Source organism: Cervus canadensis, chromosome 5 (genome assembly GCF_019320065.1).
Source record: "Cervus canadensis isolate Bull #8, Minnesota chromosome 5, ASM1932006v1, whole genome shotgun sequence".
In the NCBI taxonomy this organism is placed as follows: Eukaryota; Metazoa; Chordata; class Mammalia; order Artiodactyla; family Cervidae; genus Cervus; species Cervus canadensis.
In genome coordinates this window covers 1,450,791-1,471,422 of record NC_057390.1, presented here as the reverse complement: position 1 = coordinate 1,471,422, position 20,632 = coordinate 1,450,791, and the positions used below count along the sequence as shown (strand labels likewise).

Below are 20,632 nucleotides of genomic sequence, written 5' to 3'. Positions count from 1 at the left end.
TTTCAGGCTGGTCATCGGGAATGTCCGCCTCCAGAGATTAATTAGGACCTATGTCTTCGTGGTCACTCTTGTCTGCTTTGGACTTTGTTAGGCACTTGGTGGATGGATGGATGGATGAATATCGTGGTGAAGGGAAGCTGTCTTTAGTGCAGAATAAATCGGTCCAAATGACGGCTCTATGGAGATCAGATGCGGTATTGTAGATGTATTATGGATATGGGAACTCTGATCTGCATCTTAAAGCAACAAAAGTGAGCTTTCTCCATTTCTTATGTGTGTATCCAGATCTTTGTTGTATGACTTTGGGACCTGCCCCACCAGGGTGCTTGCAGTCCAGGCATGCATGTATCCGGGCAGAGACTGTTTTTGTTTCCTGCAGCGCTCATTCGCTCCCCAGCTCACCCTTGCAGATCGCTCATGGGTGAGTCTCATGGGGCTGACAACACACTGTCGGTGTGATGGTAGTGCTGTTCTGGGTGTACGACCACAGGTCTGAGGATGGTTTCTAAAGGTGGTTGTGTGATGGGTTTAAAGCTTGGAGAGCAGCCCTGGCCCCGGACTGCAGAGGGGCCGGGTTTAGGGAATTCTTTCTGAGGGAAAGAAAGTGATCTCAGTGTCCCGCAGTCGACCTGCTGCCGCCTCCCAGGTCCGCACGGACCGCTTCTCTGCCCTTGACCCTTCCAGGTTCTCCCTTCCCTGCTCAGCTGCTCTTTTAGATCTCCAGGAGACCTCCGGCGCTTGTGGCCGCCTTCTGGGTATAGAGCTCATGCAGCACCCGGTTTGTCTCAGCCCTGGTGTTAACTGTGTCTCTTCTCCGATTGCCCCGTTAGCTGTCAGCTCCTGGAGGGCAGGGGCTTCCCGCAGCGCCAGCTGCTGCCCTGTGAACTGGCTCAGCCCTGTGACCGCCCCCGCCCATCACAAGCATCTGGGTGCTCTCGAGGCCCAGGAGCCAGGAAGGGGCCCAGGCACGTGCTGAATGCCCGTAGGGGGCCAGCGGGGCGACGCTCAGAGTGCCTTCTCTCACCAGTGTGCACGGCAGCTTTGCGGCGATTCCCATTTTACAGATGAGAAGACAGAGGCTGGGACGTGACGTAGCGTGGCAAAGGCAAACAGCTCATGGGGAGTGGGGCAGTGGTGTGCCCACCCCACCCCAGAGGGGCCCCCCTGAACTCCTCCTGCCAAAGACTCTGTTTTCTTTCTCTCTTTTATTTAGTTTTGGCTGCTCTGGGTCTTCCCTGCTGCGAGGGCTTCTCTCTAGTTGGGGCGAGCAGGGGCTGCTCTCTAGTTGCCGTGTGTGGGCTTCTCACTGCGGTGCTGTTCTGGTTGCCGAGCTCGGGCTGTAGTGCATGGGCTCAGTAGTTGCGGCATATGTGCTCAGGTGCCCTGCGGCATGTGGGATCTTAGTTCCCTGACCAGGGATCCGACCCATACCCCCCACCCCTGACACCAGCAGGCGGTTTCTTAACCACTGCGCCACCAGGGACGCCCCAGTGACTTGACTTTGAGGCAGTGTCTTAGATTGCTGGCAACTTCCCTGCCTCTTGCTTGGGTAACCTCTGACCTTTGAGCCAAGGCCTTTCTGAGCCTTGGATCCCGTCTGTCCCCAGAGTTCTGGGACAGCCCTACACTTGAACTTGACGTTTGTTCCCAGGGGTATCGTAGGTCAGGCAGTCAGAATGAAGGGCCCTGGCCCCAGGCTGACTCTATCGGGTCCTATTTTCTTTATTAACTTCTTGCCTGATGAGAATGTTGTTGTGAGTCGACTTTTAAAAAAGATTTGCATATCTCATTTCTTTGTCTGATTAGCGTGGCAAGAAGGATGGCCCAGTTTTCATGCCTGAATACGTAACTGTCACGGTGTGAGGCGCTGGGGGCCGGATTCCCTTTCTCGTGTCTAGCGTCCCATCCAGGCTTTGTTTCAATCCCCGCTCCGGACTTGCCTGTGAAAAGAACTCACCTCATCAACCAAATGAGATCCTTCCACTGCTGCGAAATACGTCTGAGATTAAAGGACACTTTTGTCAGTATTTCTGTGTGATTCTGAGCTTCAGATCCCTAGAGATGCTTAACATAAGAAGGGTACTCTCTGCCTATACTCCGTTTTTTAATTAAATAGAATTTTTGAAAGGGAGAGGAGGACTTTGTTTAAGTATGGCCTTTCCTCTGATACAGCCTGCCTTCACATAGCACCTTATGAATCCTCTTTTTCACTCGTTGCACGCATGCTCAGTTGCTGAGTTATGTCCGGCTCTTAGTGACCCCAGGAATTGTAGTCCTCCAGGCTCCTCTGTCCATGGGATCTCCCAGACAAGGATACTGGAGTTGGTTGCCATTTCCTCCTCCAGGCGATCCTCCTGACCCAGGAATCAAACCTGCTTCTCCTGCATTGGCAGGCAAATAAATAAATCATTTAGAGGAATTTATTTGGCTGTGCTGGGTCTTAGCTGTGGCTCATGGCATCTTCATCTTCATTGTGAAATGGGAGCTCTTTTTCAGTTGTGACATGAGAACTCTTAGTTGTGGCATGTGGGATCTAGTTCCCCGACCAGGGATTGAGTGTGTGCCCCCTACGTTGGGAGTTCGGAGTCTTAGCCACTGGATCATCAGGGAAGTCCCAAGAAGTGAAATTCTGACTGGAGATCTCTCCGAGTCAATACACAGAAGCTTTTCTCGGTCTTTTAGGTCATGTATAATAATTCACCATGACTGAATCCTCTCCTGGTGGATGTTCATGTTGTTTCCCAAGTTTTGCTTTTAGAAGACAGTGCTGCTCAGATGTCCTTCCTCTTTAGACACGACTCTGATATCTTTGTGGAGAAATGTCTTGGGCCCCCAGCCACAGTGAAAGTTTTTCTTAGAATTCTGAAAAAAATATTCGTTTTCTTCATTTTGATGTTACTTGTGCTTCCTTCTGTGGTTGACTGAAGGCCTGGGCTGGTTTTCTGAGTATAACTGGTAGCAGGAAGGCCTGAAGGATTGGAGAGGGAGTGAGGAGTGCTGAATATTACAGAAGACTTAGAGATGCTTCAGAGCACCTGGCTGAGAGGAGTTAGGGGAGTCTGATGTGAGAGGACAGACAGCCCCTGAAACGTCACAGTCCCCACGAAACTGGATATTTCATTTAATTGCCCATTACGAAACTGGTTGCTTACCAACAAAGAATGAAAGGCATCTTTGGACAAAAATAGAGCACATGAAAGGGAATTTTTTTCTTGGTGTCTCTCTCCTCCAGTATCTCTTATGCAAAGGCCGAGATGAACCTTGCAGAAGCATTGCTGAATATGTCTACCTTAGTCAGACACACCTTCTGCATCTCTCTGGTGTCTCCAGGCTCATACTCCCAGTGTTTTCCATTGTACTTAAGACTCTCAATACGGCATGATGCTTGGGGCTGTAGCAGCCATTTTGTGACCATGAGGCAACGAGCACAAGGATGAGCAGATAGTTGCTAAGCATGGACCCACAGGGCTTGGTCCCTGAGGACATTGTTGAGCAACTAAACTAACATCAGCGTTCACCCATCTTCAGATGATTTATAAAAAATAACAGAGAAACTTATTTGTTTGATCTAAAAAAAGATGCTCAGTACTTCAGTCCAAATATCCCCAGGGATATTCAGTGACTTTGTGGCTATGTGATCTTGGGCAAGGTAGCATACTCTCTGAGTCTCCATCTCCCCACGCCCAGATGGGGATAGTTATGTGTCCTTCTCAGAGTTTTCACAAGGCTTAGAGAGGCGACGTTTCTGCTGTGCTTGGCACCATGTTCAGCCTGCAGAGTGCTCGGTGGTCGCCACCCACAGGTGTGTTGTTGCCCAGACCTCCTGCCTGACTCAGTCCTCACTGCCAAGCCGTTACTCACGCTGCGGGCCCCCGTGATGGCCTCACATCACCACGCTGACTCCTGCCAGTCCCTCGGGGCCTCGCTCAAGCGCCAGCTCCCCCGTGAGGACTGCTTGGTCTGATTCCTCCTTGGGAAGTGGGTTTTTCTCTCCAGAGGAAGAGAAGGCCCCTTTGAGAATTGCCCTGGAAGTATGGAGAAAACTCAGACTATCTCTCCTGTCACCTGAGCAGGCAGCGAGGAGTCGCAGCAGAGCCTGTAACCCAGCGAAGGTGTTTTCTGCTTCATTTCTTCTCCGGGTCCCGGTGACCACACAGTCGCACTTCAGCAGGTGCGACTTTGTCTGGTCATGTCTTTCTCCCCCTCTGCCGAGTGTGTGCGTCGTCTCTGTCAATCCCCCAATTTAGGTGAACTGTCTCCCCTGCCATCAGTGCCCGAAGTTACCACCTTTAAGTTACCCTTCTCCTTACATGCTCAGCTCTGTCCAGCTTTTTGTGACCCTATTTAAATTATACTGACTAAAGATTCCAGTCGTGAAAGGGAAGCGTTGTGAGACTCTACTGGAGTCCAGCTGAAAGATTTTATTTCCATGAGATGTTTCCTCATGTTTTTACTCCCTTTCTTGAATCTTTATTTCAAAATTGTGTTCTTTTTATTCAATGTGACCGTGAGTGCAGCTAGAACATACTTTAATAATATGTCTCTGTCACAGTGTCTATGTTTCAGACTGACAAAGACAGAGCCCTGAGAGAAAACTTGCACTCAGGTATGCCAAAGTATGTGGTTCATAGCAGTTTTGCAAGGTAATTGTTTTCCATATTTTCCCCTTATTATATCTCTTAAAAATTACAGAGTATAAAGCGATGGAGAGTGAAAATCCATGTCTTCCTCACCCTTCCCATCCAACTATTGGCATTTAGTCTTCCAGGGTTCCTTCTTACCATCTCATGCCGGTCAGAATGGCTGCTATCAAAAAGTCTACAAACAATAAATGCTGGAGAGGGTGTGGAGAAAAGGGAACCCTCTGACACTGTTGGTGGGAATGCAAACTAGTACAGCTGCTATGGAAAACAGTGTGGAGATTCCTTAAAAACTGGAATTAGAACTGCCATATGACCCAGCAATCCCACTCCTGGGCATACACACTGAGGAAACCAGATCTGAAAGAGACACGTGCACCCCAATGTTCATCACAGCACTGTTTACAATAGCTAGGGCATGGAAGCAACCTAGATGTCCATTGGCAGATGAATGGATAAGAAAGCTGTGGTACATATACACCATGGAATATTACTCAGCCATTGAAAAGAAGGCATTTGAATCAGTTCTAATGAGGCGGATGAAACTGGAGCCCATTATACAGAGTGAAGTAAGCCAGAAAGATAAAGACCAATACAGTATACTAACACATATATATGGAATTTAGAAAGATGGTAACAATGCTTATATGCGAAACAGCAAAAGAAACACAGATGTACAAAACAGACTTTTGGACTCTGCGGGAGAAGGCGAGGGTGGGATGTTTTGAGAGAATAGCATTGAAACATGTATGTTATCAAGTGTGAAACAGATCACCAGTCCAGGTTCCATGCATGAGACAAGTTGCTCAGGGCTGGTGCACTGGGATGCCCTGAGGGATGGGATGGGGAGGGAGGTGGGAGGGGGGATCAGGATGGGGAACACATGTACACCCATGGCTGATTCACGTCAGTGTATGGCAGAAATCACCACAATATTGTAAAGTAATTAGCCTCCAATTAAATAAATTTTAAAAAATAAAGGGAAAGGATGCGCAAAAGGAGAAAAACAGTTTGCTGTGTCACCTTTCCAGTGGGTTCACGGTGGCTCCACGGCGCACCTGTTTTTGGGCCATGCCCCGTGGGGTGTGAGATCTTAGTTCCCTAACGAGGGGTTGGACCCGTGCCCCTGCAGTGGAAGCTCAGAGTTTTAACCACTGGACCACTGAGGACGTCCCTACTGCAGTCTCTTCTTAACAGCTATGATTGTGTTTTATGGAAAGCCTAATCTCAGCTTATGCTCTATATACCTGGATGGAGGGCTTGATTTTTCATTTGTTTTGTATTTTTTTTTTTAAAATTAAACAGAGAAGAGAGGGGACAATTAAAAAGAGGATGAGTGTTTTTAATAAGCATTTGACAAATTCAACATCCATTCATGATAAAACTGTCAGAAAAAAGTAGAAGTGGAAGGGAACTTCCTCAACTTGATAAAGAACATCTACAACCCCCACCCCCTGTATAGTTAACATTATATATAATGGTGACTGACTGTGTGCTTTTCTCCTAAAATTTGGAACAAGGCAAGTGTGCCTGCTTTCACTGCTGTTACTCAGCATAGTTCTGGGTCTTCCAGCTAGTGTAATAAAGCAAGAAAAGAAAATGCATTTGGATGAGAAAAGAAGCAAAACCAGCCTTTCCATATAGACAAGATACTTGTCTAGATAGAAAGCCCAAGGAACCTACAAAAAAATATCCTAAGCCTGCTAAGTGAATTTAGCAAGTCCCAGTACACAAGATAAACATGCAAAAATAAATTGTATTTCTGTATATTAGCAACAATATTTGGTTGTTGTTTAGTCACTAAGTTGTGTCTGACTCTTTCTAACCCCAAGGACTGTAGCACGCCAGGACTCTCTGTCCTTCACTATCTCCCCGAGTTTGCTCAGACTCATCTTCATTGAGGTGGTGATGCTATCTAACCATCTCACCCTCTGTCATCCCCTTCTCCTTTTGCCTTCAATCTTTCCCAGCCCCAGGGTCTTTTCAAATGAGTTGCCTCTTCACATCAGATGGCCAAAGTATTGGAACTTCCACTTTAGCATCAGTCCTTCCAATGAATATTTAGGGTCGATGTCCTTTAGGATTGACTGGTTTGGTCTCCTTGCAGTCCAAGGGATTCCCAAGAATCTCCTCCAGCACCACAGTTCAAAAGCATCAATTCTTTGGTGCTCAGCTTTCTTCAGTATATTAAGAACAACATGTGGACCCCAAAATAATTTGCACTTGCCCAAAAATGAGGAGAAATTCTCAGAAGTAAATCTGCCAAACATGTATGGGACTTGTATACTGAAAATTATGCGATTATACAATGGCAATGAAAGAAATAAAAGATCTAAATGAGTTGAACTATATACCATGTTTATGGATTGGGTGACTCCACATGATAATACTGATGCCAGTTTTCTCCAAAATCAAAAGGTTTAATGCAATTTCTATCAAAATTCCAGCAAAATTTTGTTGTTGTTGAATATACACAAGAAGTCTAGAGTTTATATGGAAAGGCAAAGGAAGCAGAATAAACTTTTTTTTTTTTAAAAAAGAGTAAGGTGGATTGAGTCAGTCTACTCAATTTCAAGACATATAGTAATCAAGTCTAGTGGTTTTGGCAGAAAGATAGATAAACAGACCAGTGGGACAGCACAGACAGCCCAGAAATAAAGCTCAGTAAATATACTCAACTGATTCTTTACAAAAGTGCAAAAGAAAATCAGTGGAAGAAACTCAACAAATGAGTAACTGGGCATTTATAAACCAACAGACAACCCCCCACCTCAAATGTTAGCACAGGGATCTCTACCCAATATTCTGTGATAACCTATATGAGAAAAGAATCTAAAAAAGAGTAAATACACGTCTAGGTGTAACTGAACCACTTTGCTTTACACACCAAACTAGCACAACATAGTAAATCAACTAGACTCCAATAAAATTAAAATTAAAAAAAGTGCCTCACGCCTTATACAACAGTTAACTCAAAATAGATTATGGTTTTAAATGTAAGGCATAAATTTATAAAACTTTCAGAAAAAATAGAAAATCTTTGGGGTCTAAGAGTATACAAAGAGTTTTTAGAATAGACACCAAGGCGTAATCCCTTAAAGAAAGAGTTGATAGGTTGGACTTCATAAAAAAGAAGTAACTTTTGCTTTGTAAAGACCTTGTTTGAAAAGACAAGCTATAGACTGGGGGAAAATATTTGTAAACCACATATCTGACAAAGGAGTAGTAAAGAGTTCTCAAAGCTCAACAGTGAAAAACAACCAATCCAAATAGAAAATTGGCAAATGTTTCACTGAGGAGGCTCTGAAGTTGGCAGATAAACACATGAAAAGATGTTCAGCATCATTAGACATTTAGGGAAATGTAAATTGAAACCACAGTGGCTATCTAAATAATACCTAGCAGAATGGCTTAAACTTTTTTAAAAAATGATAACACCAAAAAGCTAGTAAGGATGCAGAAAAACAGTATCATTCATACGTTTCTGGTGGGATTATAAAACAGGACAATCGCTTGGGAAACTAGTTTGTCAGTTTCTTCTGAAACTAAACCATCATATAATCCAGCAGTTGCACTCCTGGGCATTTATCCCAGAGAAATGAAAACTTAGGTTCATGCAAATACTACCTACATGGCAATGTCCATTGTAGCTTTATGTGTAATAGTTCCAAACTGAGGATCGCTCAGATGTCCTTTAACAGGTGACTAGGCTGTGGTACAGATTTCCTTTAACGGGTGACTAGGCTGTGGTACAGATGTCCTTTAACAGGTGACTAGGCTGTGGTACAGATGTCCTTTAACAGGTGACTAGGCTGTCATCTGTGTGCCCAATGCCGTGGAATACTGCTCTGCAATGAGGAGTGCAACCAGCTCATTGATCAGTCTCCAGAGAACGATCCTGAATGAAAAGGCCAGAGCCCCACAGGTTGCATGCTGTAGGCTTCCATTTCTGTTACATTCTTGAAATGACAAAATTACAGGACTAGAGAACAGATGGATGGTTACCAGTGGCTTCACTGGGATGAGTGTGGGAAGAAAGTGGTTGCATTTGTAAAAGGGCATCACAAGGTGACAGAAACATTCTGTTGCTGAACTGTATTGGTCGATGTCAATATACTCACTGATACTGCGTGATAGTTTTGCCAGATGTCACCTTTGGAGGCAGCTGGGTGAAGGATACACAGGGCTTCCTCTGTTATTTCTTTATATAATTTTGGATACCTGCACGTGAATCTACAATTATCTCATAGTTAAGAGTTTCCTTTTTAAAAATGTAGTGTCTCTTTTTCTAGAGTGAATCTACTAAATTAAAAAAAAATATTTATTTTATTTTTTGGCCACACCACGAGGCATACGTGATCTTAGTTCCCTGACCAAAGATCGAATCTGTGCCCCCCGCGTTGAAAGCACGGAGTCTTAACCTTTGGACCCTCAGGGAAGCCCCCTACTGCACTTCTGACGGCTCTGGTCATACTTATGGAGTGCTTCACATTCGCCTGTATCCCATATGCCTGGGTGGAGGGCTTTTTGTCAGTTTTGTGAATTTTTTTTTTGTAAGAATTTGATTAGAGGAGAAAGAAGGTAAAAGCTGGAAGGAAGAAAAGTGGTTTTCTTCCTTTGAAACAGGGTTCCTTAAAAGTACTTTTGTGTCTTACATTAAAAAGGAATTTCCTTTCCTGGGAGTTTTACTTTTGGGTCTGGTGAGGATCTGGGAGTCAGAGTGGGTCCCTGAGCTCTTTTGGGGTCTCTAAGCTGCAGTGACAGGCTCTGAACGGCCTTTCATTTTCTTGTGTTTAACAGGCCAAAATCCACCCCAAAATGCCCTAAAAACTTGTTATTGATGCACACGAAGACTTCAGTCTACATACATTCCTTCTCTTCTGTCTCTTCCTCCTGCCAACTCTGACTTCATAATCAAGCTTTCACTTAAGTAGTATTTGCCACCCAAAGTTCCAGAATTTTCCTAGTTAGGTGTTCTTTGGCATAAGCTGCACACAGAATGCACGTCCATCATCAAGCCTGTTTCTGTTACACGCAAGTTATGGTTTCTAGGAAAAGAGAGTGTGGTTTCTTCATGTTATCAAATAGCCAACTGTTCATATCAAGAGAAGCTAAGAAACCAAAATGATCAATTATTTTGTGGAAACCTAAAACCTTAAAAAAAAAAGTAGGGTCACTGACAAGGTACAAGTGTCAGAAGAACTGCCTGGAGTGGATTAAGTGGTTCATGCAGTGGTTTGGTAGCCCTGTTTATCTAGCTCTAGGTCCCAGCCACACAAAGATGAGTAAGCAGTGACAGGTAGGTAGATTACATCTACTTATTGACAGGGACAAGGGTGACCGTTGGCCTCCTGGGGTCCTCGCCACTGAGGCCACGAGTGTCCATCCCCCTGTCTCCTGGGGTGGGGCTGCCGCTGCTCTCGGATTTCTGCAGAGGGCGGTGCCGAGCCTGGGGGTGGGGGCAGGTTCCTCGACCCGTGACTCATGGGGCTCAGTCCCTGGAAGACGCCTGGCAGAAGGGGCCCAGGTGCTGTTGCTGGTGGGGGGAGATATGGCAGGCAGCAACTCAAGACTCACAGATGTTTCTAATTTGTGCGAACTGGGGGACAAAGCAAGTCCTTGTGAAAACTCATCTCCAAGCTTTCCAAGCAGAGCTGTGTGACTTTCAGTCCAAAAAGGTGGTGCCTGGCTCGGGTTCCTGGGGACCACAGGGAGGAACAGCAGCATCATCCGTCTTACCTTTTCACTCATGTGGGGCTTAGAGGCTTAAAAACAGCTTGTTTTCTTAGGTTGGTTAAAACAATCAACGCCTACGTTTTGATGTTGGTTCAATGTGAATTTCCATTGATTTAGCAAGTTGTCTTTTACATCAGGTTTTGAAAGTTTCAGATCTGAATTACTAGGTTTCTGACAAAGCTGGAAGGAGCCTTGCATTATATATATACATATATATATATATATATCCCATTTTTAAACTTGAGTGGGACTTTAACTTTTTTAGTTTTTGTTTGTTTAAAAGGACAAAGAGGGATAACATCATGAAATAAACTCAATAATGAAAAGTGCGATGGCGTTTTTCTTCCTCCCCCTCTCTTGATGCCCCCCACCCCCCGCCCCGTCTTTTGATGGGAATGACCGAGAGAGGCACGGTTGGGGGAGGGGCGGGGCTGCAGCCTACGGAGCCTTGCCGTGGGCCTCCATGAAGCCAGCCCTGAACTTGTTTGTGGGCAGCACAGAGTGGATCTCAGCAGGCTAAGGACACCTCTCTGCTGAGCAGGTGATCACCTGTGAGCACCAGGAGTTCTCATCTCCCCAAACATCACCCCGGGGCTGCCAGCTGGTGACTATAGTCCCTGAAGTTGAGTGTAGGATGTTAGCATGATATTAAGAGGACATAAGACAAAAACAGTTTTTTTCTATGAGGTGCATCATCATCATCATCACTATTGTCATAGTTACTAAGAATTCATGTGTGCTAATCCTGTTGCTAAGTTCTTCCTATACGTCATCTCATTTAGTGTGTCCTAAACTTGACCTCTGGTGGAATAGCTACCCGCCCAGCACCCCACTCCCCACCAGAGTCTCCAATTCAGTGGGTCTGCCTGGGTCAAGGCCTGAGAATTTGCATTTGTCATGAACTTGCAGGAGGTGCGGGCACTGCTGCTCCCCTTCTCTGAGATCTGCGTTAATCTGCCTGAAACAACCTCACGAAATAGGTAACATCATCCCCATTTCGGGGGCTTCCCAGGCGGCACTGCTGTTAAAGAACGGGCATGCCAATGCAGGAGACATGAGAGATGCATGTTCGATTCCTGGGTCGGAGAGACCCAGGGCATGGCAACCTCCTCCAGTGTTCTTGCCTGGAGAATCCCATGGACAGAGGAGCCTGGCGGGCTACACTCCATAGGGTCACAAAGAGTCAGACACGATTTTATAATGAGGAAACAGGCAAGAAAAGGCCGGGTACTGGACCGCAAAGCTCACTGTGACTGACCGTGAGCATCAGTTGACCTGCAGTAATTAATTTTTCAGAGGAAGTAGTGAGTGACTAAGAGAGCCCTAGACGGACGTCCACAGCCAAGGACTAGTGGGTTGTGGTATGTGTGGCGGGGTTTCAGAGTCAGGGATGGAGGAGCAGGAAGTCTGGGGGTGATGCCTGCAGGAAAGATCAGCCGTGGACGGTGCTGTGTGGGGGCCTGGCTGTTAGGAGGGGAGAACAGTGCTGGAAGGAGAGCCAGGGAAGGGATGAACGTGTTAGTCGCTCAGTTGTGTCTGACTCTTTGCAACCTCATGAGCTGCAGCCCACCCAGCTCCTCTGTCCATGGCATTCTGCAGGCAAGAATACTGGAGTGGGTGGCCATTCCCTTCTCCAGGGGATCATCCAGACCCAGAGATGGAACCTGGGTCTTCTGCACTGCAGGCAGATTCTTTCCCACCTGAGCCACCAGGAAAGCCCCAGCCCAGTGGAGTGGTTTTGGTGAATTACTTCCTCCCTGTTCCCATCCATGGTGCCCGTGCACCGTGGCTCTGCTTTTGTGGGATTCTGTCCATGCTGTGGCCCTTAGTCTTCTCATGGTCTTCTATCGTCTTTCCCAGGAAAGGTGGAGGGAATCATTAAAAAAAAAATACAGGAGGAAAATAAACAACAGCCTTTTCTCTTTGAGTTTATTTTGTGACATTATAAATTTTGGACTTTTGAAATTAAAAAAGAAAATAAACTATAGGAAAACCACCCCTGAAGTATAGGAAAGGGAGGGAAGAGTCATGTGTAATGGGAAGGCTTTTTCCAATTGGGTCACAAACTTGTGGATTCAGATTGGGAGCTTGGAAAACCCGAGGAGAGGCTTGGCAGCACGGAAAGCTGGAAAGCAAGGTTGCGGATCAGTGGCCCCCTGGCCAAATTCCACTGACATGTTTGGTTTGGCTCCCGTAGTATTTGAAAAATAGTCAAATCAGTCTCAGACGCAGGAGTTTTCATAATAAAACCCTTGGTGTCCAGCTCCGTTTCTGAGGAGCGGGGAGCACTGTTGTATGGTCTATGGCTGGTTGCTGGTGGGCCTTGTGAAGGGACTTGAGTCCTGATCACAGCCTGCCCCTGGTCTGGAAGGCTCTGGATTCATCCAGGAAGGAGCACCACTCAGCAGCAGGGGCTTGGAGGCTTGCTCTCACTGGACTCTTCCTTCTCACCTGCCCCGGCAGCCTGTATGTGAGAGCACATCGTAGGCATGGAACACAGCGGAGTCCTGGTGAACAGGAGCCCGCGGGCCGGCGGGCGTCAGGGAGGAGGTGGAAGTGACAGTGGGGGTCCCTCAGTCCTGCCGACGCTTGGCGACCCCCCGGACTGCAGCCCGCCAGGCTCCTCTGTCCACGGGATTCTCCAGGCAGAATACTGGAGTGGGCTGCCATTTCCTCCTCCAGGGCATCTTCCCGACCCAGGGATGGAACCCGATCTCCTGCGCTGCAGGCAGACTCTTTACTAACGAGCTGCTGAGAAGAGGTGCTTGGAGACAATCTGCGTACCTGTGAGGGGAGTTCCCTGTGGCCTTCTCAGACGGTGCCGGCTACTTCTTTCCTTTAAAATCGTTTCCAAAAATGGATTTTAAAAAATGTGTGTTCTAAAATTATGATTATTTTACAAAGTCTGCACAGTGCAAGTGGTGCTTTCTAGGGCATATCTGGCTACAGCTGGGGCACTTCTGGGTGTTTTATGGCAAATTATTCTCAGATTACCCTTTAATACAGGAAGGGCTGCCAGTTGTCTGAGCTCCCTGGGTCGTATAGAAACCCCTAGACTTGATACAAAACAGCTGCCTGGCTCAGTTGTTCCAAAAAATGAGTGTTTTGGGGGCTGAAGCAGCAGGAAAAAGGTTTTTGTTGTTGGTGGAGATTTGGGGGGAAAAAAAGTTAAAAGACTCTTTCCTGGCCATTAAAAGGTGATTGAATTTTGGTATTAGCAAATTGTGGAAATCTCGAAAGAAGTATTGGAGAAGGAAATGGCAACTCACTCCAGTGTTCTTGCCTGGAGAATTCCATGGACAGAGGAGCCTGGCGGGCTACAGTCCACGGGGTCGCAGGAGTTGGACACAGCTGAGCGACTAAACCATCATGAAAGAAGTACTCTGAATGGGAGTTTGTTAAGTGCTCCCTGGTAATACCCACAGTGCGTCCTGAGGAGGAGGGTGTTCTCCAGGGCAGGGGGCTGCACAGAACTCCGATGACCTCTGTGTCCCGGAGCCTCAGCCCAGGCGGGGCTGGGTCAGGGGCCTGACCCTGGGGCCTCCCTGCCCTCCAACCCCAGGGCCCCTGCTGAGATCAGCCACAAAAGGGTCGATTGTCTGAGCTTCCTTTTGTCTCAGAGGCTCTAGGGGCCTCTCCAGATGCCAGAGTGTCTGTGTGTGTGTGAGGGTGTGTGCACAGCGGTAGAAATGTGTGTCTGTGTGTATATGTACTGGTGCATGCAAATATTAGGCTTCCCAGGTGGCTCCGTGGTAAAGAACCTGCTTGCCAAGCAGTAGACTCAGGTTCGATCCCTGTGTCAGGAAGATCCCCTGGAGAAAAGAATGGCTACCAAGCCAGTGTTCTTGCCTGGAGAATCCCATGGATGGAGGAGCCTGGCAGGCTGTAGTCCGTGGGGTCACAAAGAGTCAGACACGACTGAGCAACTAGCAATTTAATCTCATTTTCGCTTGACACAGCTCACTGGCCTTGTTTGCCTGCTCCACGTGGGGTTTCATGACAAGGCCCACAGAACTTTCTACACTGTTCCAGCACCTTCTCAGGACTGCCTAATCAGATGCAGTGCTTTCTATGTGGCATTTAATCCCGGTTTCCAGAAGGACTGTGCAATGGCCTGTTCTCTCCCACCCCCCATCAGTAGCTCTGGGACCTTCATGCAGGTTCCAGGCATCCTATCCTAGTGCATCTTTTTTTTTTTTAATATTTATTTATTTGGTTATGCTGGGCTTAATTGAAGCCTGTGGGATCAAGTTCCCTGACCAGGGATTAAACCTGGGCCCCCTGCATTGGGAGCATGAGTCTTAGCTGCTGGACCACAAGAGGAGTCCCTGAGGGCATCTTAAAAGAGCTGTGGGATTCTGTAGCTGGTCTGTACGATTCCAAGATTCACTGTTTCTTTCTTAACAAAACTGTCCTTTGAAATGACTGTAGGGACTTCCCTGGTACTCCAGTGGTTAAGACTCCATGTTCCCAATGCAGGAGGGGAGGGTCTGAACCCTGCATGCTGGGTGGCGTGGCCAGAAAGAAGAGAATGTATTGACATATAACTGAATCACTCTGCTGTACTGCAGAATTTAACATTGGAAATCAACTCTACTTCAATAAAATAAATTTTAAAAAGTATATTTATAAAAAGAAGACTGTAAACCATATTTGACTCAGAACCAGGAAAAGACTAATAAAAATGGTAAATCAAAATTCACCGCCATAAAGGATTTATCTCCCAGCCTCTTTTAACCAGCACAGATGTCATATAAGAACTTTCTCTGCTTCTTTTTTATTCTTGTCCCTCCCCAGTCCTATTTCCTCTCCCTGCTCTAGATAAGGCTTATCTTTTAACTGTGGAAAAGCTACCAATTAAACAGTACTTCAAAGATTATCAAAATATTCAGGCAGTCACATTGTCTTATCATTCAGTTCAGTTCAGTCGCTCAGTCATGTGCGACTCTTTGCGACCCCATGAATCGCAGCATGCCAGGCCTCCCTGTCCATCACCAACTCCTGGAGTTTACTCAAACCCATGTCCATTGAGTCGGTGATGCCATCCAACCATCTCATCCTCTGTCATCCCCTTCTCCTCCTGCCCCCAATCCCTCCCAGCATTAGGGTCTTTTCTAATGAGTCAACTCTTCGCATGAGGTGGCCAAAGTATTGGAGTTTCAGCTTCAGCATCAGTCCCTTCAATGAACACCCAGGACTAATCTCCTTCAGGATGGACTGGTTGGATATCTTGCAGTCCAAGACTCTCAAGAGTCTTCTCCAACACCACAGTTCAAAAGCATCAATTCTTTGGCGCTCAGCTTTCTTCACCGTCCAACTCTCACATCCATATATGACTACTGGAAAAACCATAGCTTTGACCAGACGGACCTTTGTTGGCAAAGTAATGTCTCTGCTTTTAAATATACTATCCAGGTTGGTCATAACTGTCCTTCCAAGGAATAAGCATCTTTTAATTTCATGGCTGCAATCACCATTTGCAGTGATTTGGAGCACAAAAAAATAAAGTCAGCCACTGTTTCCACTGTTTCCCCATCTATTTCCCATGAAGTGACAGGACCAGATGCCATGATCTTAGTTTTCTGTATGTTGAACTTTGAGCCAACTTTTTCACTCTCCTCCTTCACTTTCATCAAGAGGCTTTTTAGCTCCTCTTCACTCTCTGCCATAAGGGTGGTGTCATCTGCATATCTGAGGTTATTGCTATTTCTCCTGGCAATCTTGATTCCAGCTTGTGCTTCTTCCAGCCCAGCATTTCTCATGATATACTCTGCATATAAGTTAAATAAGCAGGGTGACAATATACAGCCTTGACGTACTCCTTTTCCTATTTGGGACCAGTCTGTTGTTCCATGTCCAGTTCTAACTGTTGCTTCCTGACCTGCATACAGGTTTCTCAAGAGACAGGCCAGATGGTCTGGTATTCCCATCTCTTTAATTTTCCACAGTTTATTGTGGTCCACACAGTCGAAGGCTTTGGCATAGGCAATAAAGCAGAAGTAGATTTTTTTTGGAACTCTCTTGCTTTTTCGATGATCTAGCGAATGTTGGCAATTTGATCTCTGGTTCCTCTGCCTTTTCTAAAACCAGCTTGAACATCTGGAAGTTCACAGTTCACGTATTGCTGAAGCCTGGCTTGGAGAATTTTGAGCATTACTTTACTAGCGTGTGAGATGAATGCAATTGTGTGGTAGTTTGAGCATTCTTTGGCATTGCCTTTCTTTGGGATTGGAAAGAAAACTGACCTTTTCCAGTCCTGTGGCCACTGCTGAGTTTTCCAAATTTGCTGGTATATTGAGTGCAGCGCTTTCACAGCATCATCTTTCAGGATTTGAAATAGCTCAACTGGAATTCCATCATCTCCACTAGCTTTGTTCGTAGTGATGCTTCCTAAGGCCCACTCGACTTCACATTCCAGGATGTCCAACTCTAGGTTAGTGATCACACCATCGTGATTATCTGGGTCGTGAAGATCTCTTTTGTACAGTTCTTCTGCGTATTCTTGCCACCTGTTCTTAATATCTTCTGCTTCTGTTAGGTCCATACCATTTCTGTCCTTTATCGAGCCCATCTTTGCATGAAATGTCTTACCATTAGCCTAACTGGAAGCCAGAACTTTTTCACCCCAGGTAATGTGAAGCTACCCAGCATGTGAAGTTGGTAAATGGCTCATCCTGACCTTTTGGGGGCTGCAGTTTCTACTTTTATTTTGTTCCCCCAATACGTTCTTCCTTGTTCTTTAAATTCTTGATGGTCCCTCAGGCGTCTTCCTCTTCTGTTTGTTAAAATCTCAAAGAAGATGTCCTCCTGGCTGAGGTGAGATAGATAATTGAGTCCATTCAGGTAAGGGGTGTATGAACTCAATGTGTTACACATTTCATGTCTTCACTTTTAGATATGTTTTTGGTAAAATGAAGCCTCACTGTCACTGGTTCCATATTTTCAGGGCAATCAGTGATAACACCTAGCTGAACAATTCTGGAGCTGAGCTATTCCCAGAGTAGCTAAGGGATTCAGCAGTAACCAGAACTGGTTAGAAGCACTGGGCTTTCCTAGCCCTAAAATTTTTCCTAACTCTTCCTCTTCTTGGCTCTTCCCCAGTCCATCCACCCTCCCACTGCCCCAGGTACCCTCCTGTCATCTCGTAGCGCCCAAGAGAGCACCCCAAAAGTCACCTCCCCACCGCTACTTCTGTGAGACTGACATCAAGGGAACTATCAGTGATGTGTTTGGGGATGTTAAGGTCCAACTTAGGCAGACTTTTTTTTTTTTTACCAGAAATGATATTATAGCTGGTACTTTGGTTTTTAACTGCCATTGGGATTCTTAGTCATGTAGTAATTCAGCCATAAGTGGGTGAATGAGACTTCCATAGGCATGATTAGGGCTGAGCACATGATGGAATGGGAATGCTCAGATGCTCAGTTGTGTCCTACTCTTTGCAGTCCCATGGACTGTAGCCTGCCAGGCTTCTCTGTCCGTGGGATTTTCCAGGCAAGAATACTAGAGTGGGTTGCCATTTCCTTCTCAGGGGATCTTCCCAACCTCCTGCATCTTTTGTGGCTCCTGCATTGGCAGGCGGATTCTTCTTCACTAGGGCCACCTGGGAAGCCATGATGAAATACAAAGTTGCAAAAATTAAAGTTAAAAAAAACTTCAAAATTAAATTTTGAAATGTGATGACATTTTCACCCAGGGAGTATTGCCTATAAATACTGGTATTGCTGGTGGCTCAGACAGTAAAGAGTCTGCCTGCAATACAGAAAATCAGGGTTTGATCTCTGGGTCAGGAAGATCCCCCCTGGAGAAAGAAATGGCAACCCACTCCAATATTCTTGCCTGAAAAATCCCATTGAAGAGCCTGGCGGGCTACAGTCCACGGGGTCGCAGAGAGTCAGACACAACTGAGCGACCAAGCATATACACCACCCCATCCGTCAGTAGGCACATGCATGGGCATATACCCCAAGAGAAACACATAGAAAAGTTGCTTTGTCCTTATGTTAACCCGGTAAAAAGGTTGTTAAGTGGCCCATTTTGCAGTTGTGAACATCGAGGCTCTGAGGGTTGAGATCTCTTGCTGGTCTTGGTGTGAACTGGTTGAGGCCCACGCCTTACGATTCGACCCCGCGTGGTGCTTGAGAAGGCTCCCTGACACCCCCGCCAGGTAGGGAGGAAATCACCACGTCACCTTGAGTCTCCACTTGTGGTTGTGCCTGGCATCGTGTATACTTTCTCTTGATGTCACATGTATATCACAGGTGCGATTTCCTTGCGGTCTTCAGAGCTGCCTTGCTGACCTTGAACTGACAGGCTTGGTGTGAAGTCTGTGCCGATTCGCTCCCCAGGGAGGCGCTGGCCCAGGTGGTCACCCGCCCTGGGGTGGGGGCATCCAGGGGAGCCTTCCCGGACCCGGGCTTGGCCATGTTTTCCCAATGTGAACCTCAGAATCAGCTGCACTCTGCCATCCCATCCTTTCGTGGCTTTGTCTCAAGAGCTGAAAGAACCCTGTTTTGCTCTTGGAAACAGACAGAATGGTGGTTGCCAGAGGCTGCAGGGTGGGGGCAAGTGGGAAAATGCTGGTCAAAGGGGACAGACTTCCAGTTTTAAGATGAGCAAGTTCTAAGCATCTCATGTACAGTGGGGTACTGTAGTTAACAATACGGTATTATACAGTTGAAAGTGGCTAAGAGAGCAGATATTAAGTGTTTTCACCAAAAAAAGAAATAAAAAGTAACTGTGAGGCAATGAATATGTTAAAGTGATAATGTACAGTAACCATTTAGCAATGTATATATATATAAAGTCATCACTTTACATAGATACACTTTTACTTGTCAATTACACCTCATAGAAAACAAAAAATAAACATTAAATCATTTTTAAAAAGGAGGAAAAAAAGAGCCCTGTCTAGAAGTCTTTCCTGATAAGAGACACCTTCTGTCTGATCCACAATGGAATATTGTAGCCTCCTTAAGACCCTTTTAAAATACAATTATTCTTTAAGAACTAAGTTGAAACTAAAGATTAATCATTAAAATGTGTTATTAAAAATAACAGAAGTACAAGTGAGATATCAGTGGGCTGTGTATAAAATAAAATTGTTTTATTTTCAGTTTTGTAGCACAAAACACTGATTATGAAGCAATCCACATCATTACTGAGTTTTGTTTTTTGGTTTTTGCTTGATTCATGTGTCCCTTGAGTGACAGCTCTTAAATGTTTGGGCTTGGGAGTCAGAAGTCGTGATTTGGTTTCTGTTGTTCATTGCTGATGTTTGTTCTGCTGCCCCGTCCTAATGATGTGACGAATGCTCATGCATGCTTGTATTTGTATTTTTGTTTTCAACATTGCCAAGGTGCTATGGAAAGTTAAAGTTAAAATTTAGAAAAAATAAAAATTATTGAAAAAATAAAAATTATTCAAAATAAAATTATTCAAAAACAGCAGCAACAAAAACATGTTATTATGAAGCATTAGCAGGAGGGTGTTTTAAGAAATGTTTTAAAAATTGGCCATGTTAAGTTAGTTTTCTTGTGAATTCAGTGTATGCTTGGTATTATTTAATATGTATTCCTGTCTTTTTTTAATTGCAGCTTGGGCTGACGATAGCCATTCGCTATAGCCACAGGTAGGTAAAGTTGCATCTTTTTCCTTTAAAGGGTATCCTTACTGATTTATAGCTTTTCGTTCGCTTGAGTCTGCATGTTTCTGACCTTCATTTTGTTGGCTGCTTTACCCCCAATGTCAGAGCATAGCCATTAGATAAAATTGATCTAGTTGCTAATTGGTGAGAGTTTATCACTATTTGAGGAGTAAGATTTTTATGTAAATAAAAGTGGTGGTAGATAGGTCATTTCTTTCAAAACCAAAAATGTAATGTCCTAGGGCTGGGATACAGAGGTGACTTCTGGTAGTGGATTCTAAGGGTGAGCACTGGAGACAGGGGTGTCCTGCATGAGAGATGAGGCCAGAAAGCCAGGTGAGGGCTTCTTAATGAAGTCCTTGCCCCCTCATTGCAGAGCTGTCCGACTCCTGCCTTGGGTCCATCTGAGAATGAATCAAGTCCCTCTTTTTGTTTTGTTTTGTGATGCATGTGATAAACATGCATCATGTTTATCAAAAACATTTGTTTCTTGTTCTTGTATTAACCTTTCCCCTTTGCATGCATCAAAATGTATTAAGATGCTGAATTAATTAAGACACGGCCCAGCGGAGAGGCAGTAAGCACATCCGTGTTGCTACTCAATGACAGG

At 45.5% G+C, this 20,632-nt stretch overlaps 1 protein-coding gene across 11 annotated transcripts in view; it reads left to right on the top strand.

Annotated features, from left to right (window-relative positions):
- Positions 1-20,632, top strand: part of ACOXL (acyl-CoA oxidase like) — a 352,738-nt gene that overhangs the window by 75,416 nt on the left and 256,690 nt on the right. For all 11 annotated transcript variants that reach the window (XM_043467731.1, XM_043467729.1, XM_043467722.1 and 8 more), the window contains exon 10: positions 19,973-20,007. In XM_043467731.1, the coding sequence (XP_043323666.1) occupies positions 19,973-20,007 (35 nt within the window). The remainder of the gene's footprint in view (positions 1-19,972; positions 20,008-20,632) is intronic.